At 41.5% G+C, this 22,147-nt stretch overlaps 1 protein-coding gene across 1 annotated transcript in view; it reads right to left on the bottom strand.

Annotated features, from left to right (window-relative positions):
* The window catches only part of PDE8B (phosphodiesterase 8B), a 63,054-nt gene extending 41,540 nt beyond the window's left edge, over positions 1-21,514 (bottom strand). Inside the window, exons 1-2 of the mRNA XM_063127956.1 lie at positions 21,203-21,514; positions 2,165-2,224 (exon numbers count right to left, since the gene is read on the bottom strand). Of these exons, the coding sequence (XP_062984026.1) occupies positions 2,165-2,224; positions 21,203-21,514 (372 nt within the window). The remainder of the gene's footprint in view (positions 1-2,164; positions 2,225-21,202) is intronic.
* Between the last annotated feature and the right edge of the window lie 633 nt (positions 21,515-22,147).

The following is a 22,147-nucleotide window of genomic DNA, read 5'->3' as shown; positions in this document are numbered from 1 at the left end:
ACTAACTGTGTAGCAAATTAATAAAAGAAAGATTGTTTTAGAATAAACATATTCAAACAAAGAAAATGCTTGGTGTTTATAAGGTTTGCCAAGAGTCATTCAAACTACTCATCTAGAACTCCTGTAGCATAAAATGTCAAATGTTTCGAAACCCTGTTTATTTAATATGAATAGACTATCCTATTGGTTTCCCTGGGACATCCTGTGTAGGTAACAAAGATTTTTTTCTAAAATGTAAAAAAAAGAAGGAAAAAGTCAGTTTCCATCTGTGTTACTGTGTATAGTCATGGTGTCACAGTGGGCTCATCTACACTGAAGGGTGTAGAGGGAGCGGGGGGAGGATCATGGACTTACCTGATTCCGTGACCCTCCCCCAGCATCTAGACGACCATGCAACGCCCCAGAAGGGAAGAGAGATATTGCGGCCGCTATTTTATTTAATGAAGCTGAGCTGGTTGCGCAATTGCGCTCCAGCATTTTTTTTAAAAAAACACCTTTGAACTGTTCCACCCACCCACCTCTGATGGGCACGGTCTGCCCCCACACAGCTCCATGCCCATTTTAAGAGTCCCGCTACTTGCAGGGAGGAAGGGAGAAGCCAGGAGCAGGTGCCACGCCAACCGCAGTCCTCAGTATGCTCCCGGGACTGTGGGCAAAATCGGGATAACCGAGGTCTCAGTTATCCCAGGAAAATGGAGGGATCCCCTGTGCCTCATTTGGACACAAAGGGATGATCTAGGGATGACCCTGGCATAAAGATATGGTGTAGACATGCCCTATGTGAAAGTCAACGTATTTATTCCTGAGGGTTGGCAAGGTGATCCTGGTTTTGTTATCTGAAGCTATCTGGAGTGCTGACTTCCCAACAATAAGTTTTGTGATGATAAATGCTACCACTGTAGGACCACATATGTCAGCATATGACTAATAATAGTAAAATGTTAAGTGCTTTTGGCTGCATACAACGAATGTGCTTCACCCTTCTAAATCGGGGCATTAAACTCTTTCAGCCTGAGGATTTCAGCTCTCAGCAGTCACTTTCTGAGGATGCAAGCAAAAGGAGGTGAAGCCAAACGCAAAAGAGGTGGGGCCAAAATACCAAAAATACCACCATATTTGGGGCTTCTTTAAACGAGCGATTTATAGAACACTCGTGACTCATGGAGGTTTGCAGGTCATTCTGATGATGATGTGAGCTTCTTGCATGTCTCCCTCTCCTTCCCCTGGTTATTCTGTTTAAAAAAACCACCCTTGGATATCCCGATTCTTCTGAACTATCTTGAGATTTCCTGCCATGTACAGCAGTTGTGTTACAAAACACCCATTAGAGGGCACTGCCCCATTGAGGTATATGAGCAGGGAAGTTTTCAGTTACAGACTACATGGGAGTTACATTTATTAAAAAATAAATATAAAAAAATCATGTAAAACCACTTCACAGATTAGGTGCATGTTTAATTCCTGTCATATCCTACCCATAGAAAGTTAGTAGGGCAAGACAGGTAGTTTTTCACAAATAAGATTTACATGAGATGGGTGGGATTCAAAAATGTGATTCGTCACCAGCATTCTGAATGGTGACGAATCACATTCGCCTGGTGAAATTCCCTCTTCATCACAACAGTTAAAGGTGCAGAGCTATACTAGAGTGACCAGATTTAAAAGAGGGCAGGGCACCTGCAGCTTTAACTGGTGTGATGAAGAGGAAATTTCCCCAAGTTCCCCATATATACAAATGACACCTGCTGACATTTCCTTTTCAATACAACTGTTAAAGATACAGGAGCCCTGTCCTCCTTTTCATAATAATAATAATAATATGGTCATCCTACAGTTGTGCAAACTCTGACACCCATACTCATGGTTTAGTGGGTATATTTTTTTCAGTTTATAATTCTAGAGTGAGGCAAGTGTTTCAGAATTTGATTTTCATACAGTTTCTTGACTTTTTGTGACACAGGTTCCAGACCACGTAATCCTAGTTTGCAACTCGGCCATCATAAGAATGCTCATATTTAAAATGTATAGGTCTCGTCCCTTCTTTATTTTATGTAAGCAAAATGTGTATTGCCTTGTGTATTTTCCGTGAGTGAAAGATTGCAGATGCAGTTTGAGTAATAACACTGAACTTAATAGTAATTGTTAAAGTAAAATGAAGTCTTACCTGAATAGGATCTTGTGTCAGTCTCATAGGCCCAATTTCTGTCTCAGTAGCTGATGCCTGCTAAATGAAAGCAGCATGTCAGATTTTCCCCTCCACAGGCCATGTTAACAGCATTTTGCTAAAGCTGGGCCCTCCAAAAATTTAACTGGAAGGCCGACATGCCTCAAAGCGAAGTTCTGCCCTCCAGCGCTATCTTTATTTTGGTTCAAAAATGGTTTTACTTTTTGGCGCTCAGGCCCCACCTCTATTCTGTACTTGCAGAAGATAGATTTCTTTTAATTTCACCAGTTCGCCTTCTGGGAAATGAGTGTTTTGTGACTGACCATGTCTACCATGGCAGCCATTTCAGAAGCAAGCAACCACCACCATGGCAGCAATTTTGTAAGAGCACCCATGGCACACTTTCAAAATTTCAAATGTGCCCACTGGCCCAAAATGGTGCTAAAGAGATTAAACAAGACAGTGAAAATGTGAACCACGCAGAGAGCTTCAACTATTGGGTGGTATTGAGATGTAATAAAAATAAATGTGTACCCTCCAAAAATCACACAGGTTTAGACATGGCATTAATGCTCAGATTATTCATTTGGTAGGGTACAGCAATGACCTTTGGGTTTATTCACCTTCTCCTACTGCATACATATGGAGCCTCTGATTGTTACTGCAGGTTATACATGTTGTGCAAGAGGCCCAAGGCAGAAGACTGTAAATTATTTATTTATTTATACTGTTGTTTTATACTTTGAATGTTTTTAATTTTTGTGAACCGCCCAGAGAGCTCCGGCTATTGGGCGGTATAGAAATGTAATAAATAAATAAATAAATAAATATTGTTAACATTTCTATTCCATCTTATCTGCTAAACAGCCATCAAGGTGGTGTACAACAATTTAAAACAATAATACTCTAAAACAATAAAAACAAGAACATTAAAAACAGTGAAAACATTAAAGCTTCAGATTTTAAAAGGCTAAATTGAAAATGTTTCTTCATACCCCTCTAAAGGTGAAGAGAGCCTCCGCCCCCAATTATAGTTCTTGAGGGACAACACAGAAGAAATAGTTTGGGGGACAACACAGAAAAATTCCTTTCACATGTGCTCTCTGAGGGTAATGGTGCTCTCAAAAGGACCTCATGTTAGGGTGACCATATTTGAGAAACCAAAAAAAGGACACCCGGGGGCGCAGGAAAGTGCGCTCTCCAGGACTGCGGAAAATGTGTCATTCCCCCAGCCACACTAATGGCAGACACCATTAGTGTGGTGCAGGGGAATGGTATGCTTTCCGGAGGCCCTGGAAAGCATGCATTCCCCTCCTCGGGTCCAATCGGAGCTTTAAAGTTGGAGCAGAGGAGGGCAAAGCGTGCCATTCCCGCCCCATCCCCATTGCTCCAATCGGGGTCTTTTCTATAATGTTCGGGGATGACATACTTTCCCCTTTATGGCCCTGACTGGAGCAGTGGGGGAGGGAATGATGCGCCTCTGGAAAGGGCGTCACTATCCCTGCCACGTTAATGGCGCCTTAAAAGGAAAAGCGTATAATTCCCAGACGTTATAGAAAATTACAGAAAATTTCCCGACACCCAGGATAGAACAAAACCCCTGACAAATCTGAGGAAATCCTGACAGCTGGTCACCCTACCTCATGCAGAACTTAAAATCCAGGCAGGTTCGTAGTGAGACAGTCAGGCCCTAAGCCACTTTGGCATTTAAAGATTAAAACCAACACCTTAATTGTGTCCGGAAAGCAATTGCCTTCCTAACATCAGTCAGAGCAAGGGCACAAGTTTACCCTATAATACACTTTATCCTTACAACTTATAATAACTTTCTATTCTTATTTTTTTTATTATAACTTTCAGTGCCTAAACAAGTGGCTTTTTCCTGAAGAGCCTAAATTTCTAGTGTACAATTTTACGATGACCCTTAATGTTTTTCCAAAATGAATGCATCTTTAAAGGCGAGCTTCATAGCCACATGACAGGCTAGGTTGCAATACTATTTGGGATGTCCTATTGAACTCAGTACTACCTATTTCCAAATAGCACACAAAAACAAAAATGAAAAATTTAGCTCCATATATTCATTCCAAATCAGCACAGCTGGGACTACCTTGAGCTTCAGAAACTGCATTTTATTTTGCAGCATTCTGTAACCTGCACCTGTGTTTATATTGTATTATTTCTGTATGCAAACTTGACTTACTACTGCAGCATGGATAGGTGGTGGTGGGGGAACCCTTAGTGAACCGAAGTTAATATTTAAAATGCTGTGAAAATTATGACCACAGATATCTATGAGACTCCAGCTGTTCCCACTGTGCTTAGAAGGAGAGTCATGAAACAGTTTTCATAAGGTTAAGAATTCCATGATTCTGGTGTAACATATTTTTCCATAAACAGTTCTCAAACAAACACATCTAGTATACATTCTCAGCATTTGATCCTATAACCAGACTGCTGGTCTCTGATTTACCTAGTTCTACTCCCCAAGTGGAATCCAGGTATAAATTTATATTATTTATTTATTGTAATATTTATATACTACTTGATTAGTCCAAAGTGCATTACTCTCAAAGTGCATTGTAACATAAGAACAATACAGATAATTTCCATGGGGCAAACGTACTTGATCATTGCTGTCAACAATACATTGTAATGTATTTACAATAAATAGAACAGTATCACTAGAATCACTAGAACAGTACTTCAGAGAGTTGTTGACTCCACTACACATAGCGATGATACAAAATTATAAACCTGCCAAATATATGTTGACTTTTGCCCAACCTTTTAAATTAGTATCGTTGTGAGATTACCTGTACCAGCTTTTCGGTTAAAGGCAAACTTTACTTACTTGTTGGAGATAAAAACACAAATGTATACAGACTAAGATTCAGAGCAAACCAAGCATTCCATAAAATTACTCAAAATAAAAATCACATGCCTTTAAAGCATTTGTGGCAGTTTTTTTAAATGCAATATTATAGTGTACATAAAAAGGAGAAAACAATTTCAATCTCTAGCAGTGGAACAGGAGGCCCAACCTGGCTGTTATTGCCCCCGAAGCTTTGAAGTAAAAAGTAAAAAATTGGGGGTTAAAAGCAGACAGGAGGGCATGATGTTTAACAGAAAACCAGTGTGGGGCTCTGAACTAGAACATATTCCTGATTGGGAGCCTAGGGCTCCTTTTCATTAAAATAAAAGCAGCCAGGTCAAACACACTTGTTTAAATATGCGACTAACATCATTTCTTTTGGGATTTAATGGCGAATCAAGTTCAAAAAGACCGCATGACTGCTACCTGCTGGAAATGAGAAGAAACTAGCACTAATTCCTATAAGTGGGCATAAATGCCAGTAAGTTCTACAAAGATACATAAAAGCCTGCAAGTCGTAAACTTTGACTAACATCATGCAGTTGGACTCTCTACTTTAAAAAAAAATCCTGTAAGGATCATTTACTGGAAAGGGGAGAGAAAATAAATAGTGGCAAACAATAGTAATTAGAAAACCCACACCTATACACAATGGTTGTTGGAGATCACTGAACACATTATACTTCTATAATGAAGTAGGACTTACAGTAAATTTAGAAGTGCAGACAATCCTTATGACAGTCCCCATAGCCATGATCTCAAGGAGACACCCCAAATTCAAGCAAGTGTGTTTACCCATCTCAACAAACCAATTCAAGCAGTTTTCATCTCCAGCAGGAACAGTTAATGTGCCATAATTGCCCATTTAAGACCAAGCCACCCCAAAATATTTTGCATTACAACAGGGAACAATATATTGTTGATGGGAAAATATATTTCCCTCAGAACTATAAGGACTGCAGTTTAGAGGGAATAGGGACTACATTTCCCTCAACTACTATGAAGACTGCAGCTTAGAGGGAATAGGGAATTCTGAGGGAGAGGGGTGGTAGATGAGGTCAGCATCTGTGCTATTAGAAAAGTCCCGGTTCCACTGCACTACCAAGGTCCTCAGTCACTCCTGTGTCTAATTAACCCTTGGGGCTTAGTGGTGCATGAGCTATTTTAGGGGTCAGGGTGACTTGTTAACCACAGCAACAAACTACCCCAGAACCCTAACTTACCAGGCTCAGACAACATGGTAAGCCGCTCTGGCGAAGGTAATTATACACCACCATCCCTTGGCATGTGACCAGCACATGCAGCGGGGGAAATAATCCACTATGAACAGTCAGTCCCATTGACTCTCACCACTGTTGACACAGAATTTTTTTTTATTCAGGCAGGCCTTTGGCATATAAACTGGTCTGTTGCTAAAAGGAATTTAGCAACAGACCACTTATTCAACCCTACTTTTCTTATTAGTACAAAAAAGAAGCAAGCCTCCATCCCGTCTCAGCATTTTATGAACATTTTGTTTTCTATTTTTTTCTTTTTATTATCTGTGGCTCTGTATGGGTAATGCTCCTCCCCTCCAAGCCTGATTAAAGTTTTTTTTTTAAAAAAAAATTAGAACAGGCAAAGAACATTGATACTAAATTGCTAGCAATTTAAGGCAAAACCTTGAAATAGGAAGCTATCTGCAAGATACCTTTAATGGAACTGATGTGTTCCTTTTCTGGTATCTGGTATGAAATGACAGAAGAAACAACAGCATTATATTAAGGGCTATTGTATTAAAGTTAAATAGGTCATAAAACTTACTAGAAGCACATTATCATAATAGTGTCTAAACATCTTAGGGTGAAAAAAATACTCGTATGACTAAGATTCATTTTTCTAGTTTAGGACTATTAAAAAAACTTATTCTGGACAGGATTTGTCCATTACCTTGGCTAAAACAGTAAGCTATTATCAAATAACCCACCTTCTCTAAAGAAAGAAAGAGAACTCATTCACAACTCCTTTGTATATGTTAAATCTAAATTCATACAAACCCACTGAGGTTCAGCCTAAATAAAATCTACCACCAAATAGGTGTAAAACTAGCCTTAAAGGTGAAAGATTTTACAAGATTACTTATTAACTTTAGGATTAATATTCTAAGGTCTTCAGTCAATCTGGGTTTCCTATCCCCTATAATAACAGAGCTCCAAATTCAATGAACATGGTACCATAATGCCTGCCTGTGCCTTAGTTCCAATATGACATTAGAAGAGATCAGCCAGCTAGTAGCAGCAATGACAACACCTGTGTTATGTGACTATGCTGATAATAATTTATAATTACCAGCCTGCAAAGGAAAACTTTTTTCTTGATTTCTTGGTTTTTATAGCTCCCCTTTGATGAAATCCTTGAGTTGGTAAAACTCCTACTTAAATAATTGTTTTTTCTTTTCCTGTTAATTTTTAATTGCTTTATCAAAGCTTAGTAGTAGCACATAACATATACTATTTGTTTTAAAAGACCTTTTATAGTCAGGTGTGCCACAATGAGTCTGTTTTCCCAGAAGCTAGAAAGTATTTTCTAATAATTCAAGTGTTACACTGCATACAACCAGTCAATTAGAATTGCTTTTCCTACCATGAACAAATATTACTGAACCATATCAAAAACAAATATTAAGGGCATAATACAACCAAACTGAAGCATATTTAACTCCCATAGATTTCTGCTTGAGAGACTTAACCATATACTGCATTTTCCCACTGAGATAAATGCTGGGTTGTGCCCTAAATCTGCTATATAAAGTTACCAGGGAGGAAGCTCCACTGAAAACAATGGAGCTTACTTCTGGGTAGACATGTATAAGATTGCACTATAACACCCCACCCCACCCCCTCCCCTCACATAGGATCAATCTGACATAGTTACTGCTAGTTTGCCCCTTTGTGGATCTTCCATTTATGTATATTATGATTTTCTATAACACAAATCTTCATATTTTATGCAAAACATCAGGAAATGAAAAAAATGAGCTGTCATTTATAATGGCACATGCATTTGGAAAGAAATACTAAAGACTATTATTTCTGTGGTACCAGTAAAATGAATTATAGCTAAGTAACACGCAGAACACATTTAAATATGTGTAGTACAACAGGTTAACAATGTACCAAACTCTACATTTTCCAGCTTCTCTATCACTATTGCATTATAATTCTGTGAAATAGCTGCCATCTTTTCTTAAATCTGAAGCAACTGAAACAACACTAACTTGTAAAATAATCCTACTAGAATATTTCTAACAGAGACCTCTTAAATACCATCCAAAACTTGAATTGACAAAACTCAAAAGCCAGAAAAGCAACTCAATAAAACCTTTGCCCAAAGAGTTATTCATGTATGTCTATGCTTTGCCATTATACAAGGAAGCAGAAACCTGCCCTAGGTCATACAGCTTTTGGAAAAGGGGAGTGTCACAAAGATTACACACGCCAATTTTGAGTATAACATTTGGACTCCAAACTAACTGGGATGATGCATCATCAGATAATTTGCACTCTACTCTCTGCCACAGTCTTGAAGTTGAGGTGCATCGAGGCAAACACATTTTACAACCTATGGGCCCCACCGATTCCCTTCCTAGAGGAAGCCCCAAAACAAGCAGAAATGCTTGTTTCCTGATCGGGTCAGGTTAGCGAAGTTTCCTTATGCAAGCTCTGCTGACCTGCCCCGTTCCAGTTGCCCCTGGAATTGATAAATTGCCACTGCAAAAGAATTGGCAGTGCACAAAAGAATTAGTGGAGGCATAATGCCTTTATATCAAATCTAATCAAAACAAAACAGATTTTATTTGCACTTTATAACAGTAAAGTTGCAATTTATAACAGTAAAACAAACATTAAAAAAGACAGTAAAAAGTCCAGTATTCAAAAGAATCCTTAACACAAATATATTCAGTATGACCAAGCAAATATAAACATTGAATACAGTTAGGTCGAAAATTATAGAATTTAAAACTCAGGATTTAAAACCCTAATTTTAATGGCAGTTGCTAAAATTTTTGTAATTTTTGCTGTCACAATCCTCAAAAAGAAAGTTCACATAATAATCAATTGGACACCCTGGATAAGGCAATAATAAGGGAGTAATTAGCTCTTCATGGGAATTTCTGTACAAAGAACAAAATAGCAGCACGTGGGCCATGGTTTTGATATTTCCATGTCCACAAACACATAGCCGATTTTGAAATGGAATTCTCCTATAGTAGCCTTCAAGTACCACAGAAGAAGCACATTAAAACGTTCAGTTGAAAAAGCTGTTCTATGTTTAGGGTATGTAAGCTGCTGTCTTATCTGAGGAACAAAGTGAGGACTGTTTGAGATAAGGGCTCAATTTCCTCACTATGAACAAGCTATTTTGTTGTACGATGTCCAATAACTGCTGTTTTAATATTTCTTTAGCTTTGAAAACATCTACGCCTAATAAATATTGAGGTGAAAAGCCAACTAAATTTAGGCTCTTATTAGCAGCTTTCATTCAGCTACTTTTGTGGGAGTCTCTCAGTATCAGAGAGAGCAAACCCATAGAAGTTAAATACAGCTGCAACCAGTAAGTAAGTGTCCTCATCCAGGCCTGTGAATGGAAAGAAATAACAGCAGCTTCAAGCCACAAAGTAGAATTGGGAACACAACCAGGTACTGCGAAAATTAGTCTAAGAAATTTGTACTGCACTACTTCTAGTGGTTTTAAATTGACACCAGCCCAAATAGGAATCCCAAAGAGCAGTTGAGCTGTAGGCTTGGCTTTAAAAACTTCCAAGAGCCACAGGAATAAAATTACACCCCTTTGTTTGATAAAAACTCAATAGAATTCGAATACTTCTCATAGCTTTTTCAATAACATAATCTTGCTGAGCTGACCATGTTCCAGAACACTGAAATACTATTCCCAGATATTTAAATACTTTGACTGGATTCAGACAACACGGTAATTCATGGTGGTTTAAATAGTCGATGGTTGGTTATTTAACCCACCATGGGTTATCGTGTTGTGTGGAAGAAGTTTTTTAACCAACGCTTGGTTATCTGGCGGAAATAACCAATGCAAATAGCCAACGCTATGCAGTTGGCTATTTGAACCACCATTGTTATTGTGTTGTGTGGAGGGCACCGTTGGCTATTTCCTTGGCCACCATTATTTATTTCATCAGCCATAGAGGGCTCATATTCCCCTACCGGCTTTCCGGGACTGAGGGGGGGAGGGTCCTGGGCTTTCCTGCTTCTGAGATGGTTCCCCAGTGTGCACATGACACGCAATGTCCTGGAAGTCAGGAGGGATGTTTCAGCATTTTTTTAAAAAAGCAGGAGCAAATTGCGCAATTGCGCAACCCCAATCCTGTGAAAAATGTGAGTAAAAAAGAAAAAAAAGACAAAGTCGATGCCAAAAAGTGCCAGCAGATTGGGGTAGATTGTCTGGGGCTTCCAGAGACTGATTGGCCCTCACATTGCTACCAGAAAACACTGCCTGATAAAAAAGAAAAAAGCATCCGTTCATCTGAACTAATTAAGCTTATTGGATGACTGCAAACTTCATCCAATAGTCTTGTCACAATGCGCCAGAAAAGACAAGTATCTTTAACGTGACAGGCTTTCACCAGTGATTGCTAGGTGCTTGTTCCATCCTGCCCTATATATCTAATTAGTAAATTGAGCAATTTGAGTTTCAAAGGACATAATTGTATTAGCTCTGATGTAAATATCCATTCTATCTCAGGACCATAAATTTTTCAATAACTGTACCCCTTTCTTAGCTAAACACTTTCAACACCCCAGTTACATGACTAAACTCCCTCAACATCCAATAGCTGAAATTTTCATTTTATTCCATCACATATAGAGTAGTCATATTACTTTTCTCAAAAGTTCTTTCTAAAACCAACACATGCAGCTCTTTTGCTGCCAGAAACCAAGTCACTATTGTGTTTGTGACAAAATGAGCACCTCAAATAGTTTATCAGGCACAGAGATTGCTACAAAACTAAACCTATGCTGGAGGTGATTGAGAGTTCCATCACACCTGAACGTTTGCCCTGGTATTATCCCCCTCCATTTACTTAGCATTTGAAAGCCTTAAGTTTCACTTATCTTCACATCTCTTCAGAATCGCTGCTTCCACCCCACCCCACAGATCTCATTTTTACCTCCTCTTACAATCTATTGGTTGTTCACAGGGACACCTTGCCCTGGCATGTCCCCTCCCTTTCATCAGCAATGCTGCCCAGCCTCAGAACATGGATTGAGTATGATGGGATAAAAATACACATAGAGGGTCGAATGCATTGCTGGAAAAAACATTCCTTCCCCGCACTTGGAAACCTCACAAAGAGGGGGGGAAGAGGTGAGACCAGGGCAGGATATGGATGGTGTCATCTGAGTCCTTTGTATGCAACGCACTGTGACAGCGGGCTATGATACTGGTGTGATGGAGCTCTTAGAGTGAAAAAACTCTCCAGTCCATCAGATGGGTTTCAGCTGAAGATGAAGCAAAGGTTGTGAACTCTGTTCTATTCTAATGGCACAAGGAACAACATGAGCACAGCAGCCCAATTTCAACAATTTAAAATGGTCATGGCCATTCAAATTATTTGAACCAATTCTGAAGGGACATTCTAAAGGGACATTTAAAATATGGTAGCCATGTTGGTCAACAGTACATCTAGGGGTAAGCATATTACCCCAACATTAAAATCACTTCACTGGCTGCCAATTAGTTTCCGGGTGAAGTACAAAGTGTTGGTCATTACCTTTAAAGCCCTACATGGTTTGGGTCCAGGTTATTTGTGGGATCTTCTTCTCCCATACAGTCCGCCCCGCACACTCATGTCCTCTGGGGAGAACTTACTTCAGTCAGCCAAAACTAGGATGACAACTGTTACCCAGGGGTACTTTTCTTCTGTTGCCCTCAAACTGTGGAATGGCCTGCCGGAGGAGATTCGTAAACTTCACGTTATCTCTGAATTTAAGACAGCTTTAAAGACTAGTCTTTTCCGTCAGGCCTACCCAGATGAATGTGTTGATTTATTGTACTAATGCTTTTCCCCGCCTCGATCCAAAGGGAGAGGTGGGTAAGAAATAATAATAATAATAATAATAATAATAATAATAATAATAATAATAATGATGATGATGATGCACTTTCAGTCATTAGGCTGGCAGTAAGAACTCTTTTTGTGTTCTGTCTCCTTACAAGTGTTCCCTCAGTAAGCTGCAGTAAAGGAACTAGCGCTGGCCCTATCATTAGGCAGAGTGAGATGACTGCGTCAGAGAGCTGATTTTTGGTGTAATGAAAGTTGTTATTAGTTGGTGGGTTAGCGTGTTGTGCGAACCCAGCCAATGGCAGAGTTCATTCTACCACTGAGTCCTTGTGGAGCTGTTTTTGGGGAAAGGTTGCCCCTTTAGGGGGTTTTCTACAGAATTTAGTGGTATCTGCAAACCATGGGGTTGTCCCAAGCCTGTTGATATCTCCTGCTTGTGTGTGGGTGATGCTGTTTTGGCCAGAGCTCCTTGAGTACGGGAAGAGTTGGAAACAAGAGGGGATGATAATTACGTATGCCTTCATTTCTGGTGAGCAATTTTTATCCCTTGCTCCAAGTTTCCGTTGGGTTGCCCTGACTTTGTGAAAGCTCTTTGAAGTTATGAGATAATGAAAAAGTAAAGATGGAATGGGAACATTGATAGTAAAAATAATAATAGCTGCTATAAATGTGAGCTATTTTCATTTCGTTTTGCCAGTGCATACTGCACAAGAGGCTCTAAAGCCATACTTGGATCCAAACAATATACTACACTAATAATATGTAAGAAGCAAAAGTATCAGTGTTCTCTTGAAAACCTGATGAAAATGCAGAAAAAGCATAACTACACAATAGTCTCTGAAGACATATAAGGAAGCAATCCTACATTCCCGAGAACAGCAGTTGAGGGGGCCATTGGATGCTGCCAACTCCCCCTTGTTGTAACAGTGGAAAGCTCCACTACCACCTCTCCAGCAACAGGCCCCAAAATGGAGCACGCTGGGGCTGGGACATGGATGTGTCAGAGGAGGCCATGGATCCACAACGTTCTACAGCCAACGTTCTACACACATCCCCCAAAGTACCCATTAGCTATGGAAACCCACTGGGTGACTTTGGACCAGTCACAGACTCTCAGCCCAACCGACCTCACAGGGTTGTTGTTGTGAGGATAACATGGAGAGGAGCATTTTTGTGAACCGCCTAGAGAGCTTCGGCTGGGTGGTATAAAATGCAATAAATAAATAAATCACGTATACCGCCTTGGGTTCCTTGGAGGAAAAAAGGCGGGTTATAAATGAAATAAATAAATAAATAAAAATTAGTGTTTGATCCATCAGGAATCTTCCCCATTGCCCACCACTCCATAGGCAATGGAAGCTAGTGGCTCCGATTTCCTTGGGGCGGTGAATCCACTCCGGGTTTCAGTCAGAAGCAATCAGAACCCTGAAGGAGCTCCTTTAGAGTTCTGATTGATTCTGACTGAAACCCTTCTCAGATTCACCGCCTCATGCCACTGGAGCCACCAGCATCCACTGCCATTAGCATTACTCTGTGTATGTCCTAAAATAAATGTTGTAATCAATGGTGAGGAACGTCTGGCCCTGCAGATGTTGTTGGACTGCAGCTCCCTTAAGCTCTAGCCAGCATAGCCAGAGTTAAGGCATAATGGGAATTTCAATACAGCAACATCTGCAGGGCCATAAGTTGCCCATCATCAGTTTAAAACTTAAAAATGAAATCTCAGAAAAGTGAACCATTTTTCCCTAAGATTTTTTTTTGAACATAGATAGATAGATAGATAGATAGATATAACAGAAAATAAAACAGTCCCTTAACAATTGGGGTTTAAACAGCTGTTACAGAAAACTTGGTTAATACAATTTTAGGGGGGGAAACAAGATAGAAGGAAAAAAAGGGGGAGGAAAAAGAAATAAATGAATAACAAATAAATAAATTCATAAGTGTGCTGTGTGACCTCATTTGTTGTTATACTGTCCAAATGCTCAGAGCAGAAGCGGGCATATATTGTTGTAGGTCCGGTTGTGACATATGTTGAATGACACTCCCCCATATAGCATAAAATGCTAGTGGTTCTGTTTTTCTTTGGATTAGAAGCAAATCATGAGTTATTTTTTCTGATATTGCCACAGGCCATATATTTCAGTACCATGCAGTACCATTTTTCCCACTGCCGTGTAATTGTCTGGTGGGCAGCAATTAGCAAGAATTATAACAAATCTTTACATTTCAAACTTACATCAGATCCTTTGTATATTGATAATAAAAATAATTCTGGATCGTATACAATCATTTCTCTAGTAATAACCATTATTTCTCTATGTACTAACATCTAGAATCCCTGTTTTCCCCTGAGATGTTCAGGCTTAAGGTTCTTCTTCGTTCCTATTAAAATAAAGACTAGACACATCTTCTATTAAGTTATTACTTATCAATGAATGCACTTGGTTTGAATGTGTCTAGTGAAGTACTCTGTCTAGTAAAGTACTCTAGGTCATCTGCCCTACACTTTTCATGATGGCATAAGAAAATGAGCACATAAAATACACAGGCTTTCTAGAATGACTGAGTTCTTCAAAATACAGCCCATAATAAAGTCAATCTGGAGAATTAAGCAATGTCACAGCAAGGCTGCAATTTGAAACACACTTTCTAAAGAGTTACATCTCATTGAGGTCAACAAGACTTACTTTTGAGTAAACATTGTATTGCACAGCACTTCAAATATCTAACTAATTTCTTTTAACAACTCGTATCCCAACCTAAGGTTAACAATTATATATATTTAAAGGGGAATGTACTGTAAGGCCATGATGGTGGTATCATTTTGAAATTCAGATGCCTTAATGAATCCACAATGAGTTATAAAACATGGATGTCAAAACCAGATTATTACAGAGATTGTAAATTGGTAGTCACTCTTCTTTTCTTTGTACATCAGTATCAATGTCCTAGCTTGCTTCTTTTTTTTTAAGATGAGAGACTCTCTAACCTTGACGGGTGCAATCCAAAGAACCTGTAATGTCTCACCGCATTTTTAGAAACAGTGTTTTATGGCAGAATGCTTCATGTCATCAGTTTTGCAGCACTTTGAATCAGTTAATACGCACACTGCTTTCAGGCAGTTGTCAGAGCTGCACCATCATCTCAAGGACATAAGAGCTAAAATAAAGCCGAGGCAAGATAAGTGTTTTGTTGTTTTGGATCACATCAGTCTTAAGTCTGTGTCCTGCCTTTTCCAGAGCATTTTATAATAAATAAATAACCCCTATTTATGCACAGGAATGCCACATATCGTTTCTGCTGTTCTCACAACACAATAAAACCATGTCATTAACGTATGCCTAATGGGGCATTGGGCTTTATACATCCCCCCCTTAACAGCAGCCCATTTCACTCCATTCAAGCCATATTTGAAATTCTAGGGTATGTCAGAAACACTTTGCCATGTGTTTGTGTGAATGGGGGGGGAGACAAAAGAGCCCTTCCAGGTATACAGGCACCTAGATAAAACTTAAAGAATTCTACATAATGTTGTATATCTATATCTCCTTGCTCATTCTTTCCATTCTTCTTCCTCTTCCATTGGCGACAGAAGCTGGGGGATGGTGGGAGTTGTACTCTGGCCTACACCTGTGTTTATAAAGGTGTACAGAGACTTTTTTAAGTTCATTATTATTTTGCTGCAATTTGCAATTGTGTTTAATTATACATGACTTTTTTGATATTAAAAATGAAACATTACAGTATATTGTTATAGAAGATAGCCTAATTCTTTAAAAAAAAAGTTTTATGGACATAAATAAACTTTCGACTTTGAATTATAGTGAAAACCGTTGTTATTCTGGAATCTGTGAGTCAACAGGTTTCCAATGAAGTGTGTTTCATGGGAATTGGTCAGTGGGATGGCAGTCAAAAAGGAATGACCAACTAACTTCCGACTTTGAATTATATATAATAAAATTGTGACCCTAGTTTACCCAAACTTCTGTGTGTCATCTCTTTATTTCAGGGTTTGGTTGCAATGTTTCTTATCTATTGAACTGTCTCATTCATTTCTATGGTGCTCTTTTCATAGCAATGCTTTAGCATACAGTGGCTAGAGTTCCAATGCACGCTATTCTAAATTCTTCTTGGTTCATCCTTGGTTATAATATGATGTGGGAAATGTTCAGATGCTCTCTATTCAGATATAATGTTACATAAATGACTTTAATATTAGAGCAGAGATGGGCAAATTTGTCTTCCCCCCCCCCACAAAGATTATAGTTCTAATCAAGTTATGTAACGGGTGCTAGATATGTTCAAAATGAATATAATTGGCAGCACTTAAATTCAACTAGCAGCCCTATTTATGAAAATTCTTCACAAAGCCATCTACATTATCTGTAAAAGCAAAATGGTGGAGCTCAAAAGAAAGTGTAAAATTGGATGTTTGGAAGAAAGCCTAATACTTTTTATGGAACTGGCTAGTAGAATCCCTTTCACTTCTGAGTATGATACTCATTCAGCAGTCCTATGCTTTCATTTGCCCTGAAAGTTAATTACAAGATGGGGCTTGTAATTAAACTGTAGTTGAATAGGAACAACAAATCACCATGCTGGCTAAGGCGGCTGGCACACCTTCTTGATTTATAGGGTTGTACCCAGACAGGCCTATTTTTCAGGGAGTTACAAATGTATTTGCAGCAGTTTCAGGGGAGGTCAGATGGCACTGCAGTTGTGAGCCTATCCCACTGGAAGATAATTAGCCCAATACAATCCTTTGCAAAGTGCCACATCTCTTTTCACAGAACGGGGTGAGAGGAGAATGATATCATTGCAGGGTCTTCCTGTACTTTAGCATTCTTCCCAGTACTAAGCAACTTGCAATTATTTTATTTTATTTTTTGCAGAAGTGTGGTGGTGAAAGAGGCAGATGAACATTCCACTGACTGTTGTAACCTATGTCAGGAGTATAACATAGGTTGCAACTTGATGTCATTACTTTGTCAAGCATTTAAGTTTATTTATAGCCATCTGATCAGTGCTTTCATTTTCAAAAAGTGATGTGGATTAAGCTACTGGCAAGTTGCATCCTTGAGTACAAGGGTTTCCTCCCATTTTCTCAATTGATGGCCCCTTGTACTCACTTGTTTACACAGTAGGAAAACACTAGGTCTTTAAACACAGAGAGAGACATAAGTGTACATGTCAGGTCACAACATCAGTTAGCTGGACTCAGCTGGTTCCCATTAATAAGAAAGACTTCTGAATGTGCTTTTTATAAGTAGGAGCAGTCCTAGCTGGGACTTTAAGTTGCCCTTTGCAAAATATAGACTTGGATTGATCTTACACTGTCTAGATTTGTTGTTTTTAATTCTGGCACCTCAATTCATGGGCACGGGGAATAGTATTTAAAAATATATCATGCTTCCACCAAGAAAGCTGCTCAGAGCCACTGTCTGCATAGTATGTGAACCCTTTGGGCCCTTGGATGACAATGGAGTTAAGGGAGTACTAAAGGAGGACAGGGAAATTGCAGAGAAGCTGAATTAATTCTTTGCATCGGTGTTCACTACAGAGGATACAGGACAGATGCCTGTGCCTGAACTGATGTTTTCAGGAAAGGAGTCTGAGGAACTGAGGCAAATAGTGGTGACTAAAGATGAAGTTCTCAACCTTATTGACAAATTGAAAGCAAATAAATCACCAGGCCCAGATGGTAGCCATCCTAGAGTTCTCAAAGAACTCAAATAAGAAATTGTGGACCTCCTCATAAAAATATGCAACATGTCCCTGAGCTCAGACTCTGTACCAGAGGACTGGAAGATGGCCAATGTAATGCCAATTTTCAAAAAAAGATCCAGGGGGATAAAGAAAATTACAGGCTGGTTAGCTTGACATCTGTTCCAGGTAAATTGGTTGAAAACATTATTAAAGACAAAATTAGTAAACATATAGAAGGGCAGGTCCTGCTGAAGAAGAATCAACATCGCTTCTGCAAAGGCAAGTCCTGTCTCACTAATCTACTAGAATTCTTTGAGAGTGTTAACAAACATGTAGACAAGGGTGATCCGGTGGACATTGTTTACATGACTTCCAAAAGGCTCATGATAAAGTCCCACACCAAAGACTCCTGAACAAACTTAGTGGTCACGGAATAAGAGGAGATCCTCTTATGGATCAGTAACTGGCTAGAGAACAGAAAACAGGGAGTAGGAATAAATGGTCAATTCTCCCAAAGGAGGGAAGTAAATAGTGGGGTCCCACAGGGATCGGCATTGGGACCAATTTTTTTCAATTTATTCATAAATGATCTGGAATTAGGAGTGAGCAGTGAAGTGGCCAAGTTTGCCGATTACACCAAATTATTTAAGGTTGTTAAAACACAAAGGGATTGTGAAGAGCTCCAAAGGGATCTCTCAAAGCTGGGAGAGTGGGCATCCAAATGGCAGATGTGGTTCAATGTAAGCACGTGTAAGGTGATGCATGTTGGGGCAAAAAAACTCAACTTCAAGTATAACCAAATAGGACCTGAGCTGGCGGTGACCGAACAAGAAAGAGATCTTGGGATTGTGGTGGACAGCTCAATGAAAATGTCCACCCAGTGCGCGGCAGCTGTAAAGACTGTAAACTCCATGTTAGGCATTATAAGAAAGGAATTGAGAATAAAATGGCCAGTATCATACCACCTTTATACAAATCTATGGTGCAACCACACTTAGAATACACACTTAGAACACTGTGTACAGTTCTAGTCACTACACTTAAAAAAGGACATTATAGAGCTGGAAAAAGTGCAGAAAAGGGTAACTAAAATTATTATGGGGCTGGAGCATGGTATGGAGAATGTGGATAGGGAGACATTTTTCTCTCTCTCTTAGAACCCGGGGTCATCCCATGAAAGTGATTGGTGGGAGATCCAGGACAAATAAGAGGAAATACTTCTTCACACAGTGCATAGTTAAATTATGGCACTCACCACCACAAGATGTAGTGATAACCACCAATTTGGATGGCTTTAAAAGGGGGTTGGATAAATTCCTGGAGGCGAAGGCTGTCAATGGCTATTAGCCCTGATGGCTGTGCGCTATCTCGCTGGGAAACATGGGGGGGGGGGAGGTGCTGTTGTACCATGTCCTGTTTGTTCATCCCTGGTTGATGGTTGGTTGACCACTCTGTGTGAACAGAGTGCTGGACTAGATGGACCCTTGGTCTGATCCAGCATGTCATTTCTTATGTTCTTAAGAGATCAGCCAGCTAGCAACTGTAGCTTATCTATGGTTCTATGATTGGTCCACACCTCAATCCATTGCTATGGCACTGCCTTTCATTAGCTCTTTCATTAGATTGTCTAATTGGTGCTGATCCTCCATTCTGGCCATTACTTCCTATCCTTCCATTCAAATTCTATTTTAAATAATGTTGATATTAGCCTTGCCTTCACGTATCTGAAATAGTAGAAACCCAGTAAGTATGCATGATGCCCGCATCCCATCCTTATTTATTTCTCACAATTATATCCTACTTTTCCTCCAAAGGGTTCAGCGAGGTGAACACGTGGTTAGCCCTATTTTATCTTCAGAACAGGCCTCTGAGGTAGGATGGGCTGAGAAACAGTGACTGGTCCAAGGTCATCCAGTGAAGTTAATGATAGTCAGATGGAAATTTGAACTCTGGCTTCCCTGCTCCAAATCCAATACTCTAACCACTACAATACCCTGACTGCCAAATCTTGCAGGTTCTCAATTCTTCAGGGACTCTGGGTAACAGTTCTAAATGCTCATAGTCTAGTCACCTATTAGTGTAAAGAAACTAGCATGTTTTCAGGAACAGTACAGCATGGCTCAGTGTAGCCCCAATGGTAGGGAATGATGGGAGTTGTAGTCATAAACATATTGAGGGTACCATTTTGGGGAAGGCTAGTATAAGCTCTGTCTGTCATTAATGAATATTAAATAGCTGGAATCGGCTATAGACATACACTAACCTTCATCCCAGCATATAATTTAGTTCACAGTTTGGTGCTTTTAGAACGCATCTTTGCTCTAACCCATCTTTCTTATGGATTGATAAGGTTAAAGACATGGAGGCCTCCAGGATGTGCAGAACCTTGACTCTGAACTTCAGCATTGCTGCTGCCTGCCAATGTACGTGAGTGTGGTGGACGATGTGGATGTACCAGTGCTTGGCCAGAATGGGAGGGACCCGAAACAGGAGTGAGTCACTGAGTGCCATGGCAACAGTTCCTTTCAGCTGCATCCCATGTGCATCTGCTGCAGCATCTCTGCTCAGCATAAGTGGCAGCTTTTCCGCTCCATTTTCCCTCCCCCACCAGCTTCTGTTGTGCATGGGAGGCTTTGCCACAGCCAGCCAAAACAGTACCATGTGGGAGACAAAACACACAGCCTCCTGTTGACGCTGCCTTTTCCTTAGTCCCTTATTGTCCCTTTGTGGTTATTGCTGCTCATCTCCTGGGAAACAGATGGGAGAAGCAGCCATAAGCAGCCCAAAGTGCTTTTTGAGGCCACCATCTCAATGCACCCCCCCCCACACACACACACCATGTTCCCCTTAGGATTCAGGCGGCCTCTACAGTCGTGAGAGAGACCATGCGGGTAAATTTGGCAAAGGCTGAACTTTCAAGGAGCTGCCTCCAGTAAGACCCCTTGATGAGGGGGTCCTGCTCAGCTGATGGTTGCCTTGAATGGGTTGAATTGACTATGGGCCAGCATGTATTGAGGGATTCCCACTGGGGTGGGGGTGGGGGAAGGTTTACCAGTCCACAAAGTTTAATCCTCTGGTGAACACAGGCCCCATTTAGGTCACTACCAGTTTTGACCCTAAAGGCCCAGTCCTGCTTGGGGTGTTCTACTAGGATAGTTCTGCGTTGACCCAAAGGGCGAGTCCTTGATGAGGGTGCCTTACATGGTATGGGGGGGGGGGGGAATGAAAAAGACATCCTTTTCTGCACCTCGTGGCTCCGTTCAGCCTGGCCTCCCTCCTCCCCTCCTCCAGGGGCTGCTCTGCTCGTTCGCCCGAGGGGAGAAGCAGACCCGCCGTGCGGGACCGCCACCAACCCGCCCAGCCGCCCTTTCTGTACCTTGATGCTGCTTTGGCTGGTTTGGGTCTCCACCTCGACACCACAGCAGTGGTGCACTCCGGCGGTCCTGCCTTCTCGGCCGGCGGGCTCCCTGCGCTGGCGGGCCGGGCAGTTTGGCGGCGGCTGGCGGCTTTGGTAGGCGAGCACCGAAGGGATGGAGTCGGCCGCGTCGGTCTTGATGAAGAGGCCGTGCAAGGTGGCGGCCGTGCCCTGCGAGATGGTGGTGGTCTGGTGCGGGGAATTGGACTCGTCCGAGTCCCGGCAGTAGATCACGCCGCTCTGCGAGACGTGGATGCTGGGAGCGCAGCCCATCCCTCTGCCGCGCCGCCGCCGCCTCGCCACGCCGCCACCCCTTGCACCGAGCAAGCCGGCGGGGCCACCGAAGCTGCCACCGTAGCTCTTGAGCTTAGGAGGACGCCGAGCCGAGCGAGGGGAGGGGAGCCTGCCTTCCTGCACAGCGCAGCCCGGGCTAGAGAGGCGCCGGCGGCGGCCTTGTGCTGCTGAGCATGTCTTTTGCCTCGGCCGGAGCCACTCGCACTACCTGCCTGCCTGTCTCAGGGCGCTGGGAGTTTCTCCCTAGGGAACCCCATGGGCTCTCCGCAAAGCCAGCCTCCTGCGGTGGGAGCCCCCTGCCATCTCCTTCTGCCGGGCAGAGAAGAGCAGCCTGAGGCCGCCGCCGCCGCCGCCGCCGCGCTCCATCAGGGCATCGTTTTTCACACCCCTGTCAGGGAGGAGGAACCCGGCGAAACGGAAGGCTGCCCTTCTGGGGAAACTTTGCGCGCTGCTGCCGCCGCCGCCGCCTGGAGCAGAGCGCGCCTCTTTCGGTTTGCGCGGCCAGTGGCCGCGGCCACCTCTCCCGCCTTTCGCGCGCCTTCGTTCCACTGCCGTAATCCCGAGTCTGCTCCCTCAGTTATCGCTCTGGGTTTCTCTTCACCCTAAAATCGG

This window comes from Elgaria multicarinata, chromosome 6 (assembly GCF_023053635.1).
Source record: "Elgaria multicarinata webbii isolate HBS135686 ecotype San Diego chromosome 6, rElgMul1.1.pri, whole genome shotgun sequence".
NCBI lineage: Eukaryota > Metazoa > Chordata > Lepidosauria > Squamata > Anguidae > Elgaria > Elgaria multicarinata.
The sequence above is the reverse complement of the archived record's forward strand: the minus strand, read 5'-3'. Positions and strand labels throughout refer to the sequence as shown.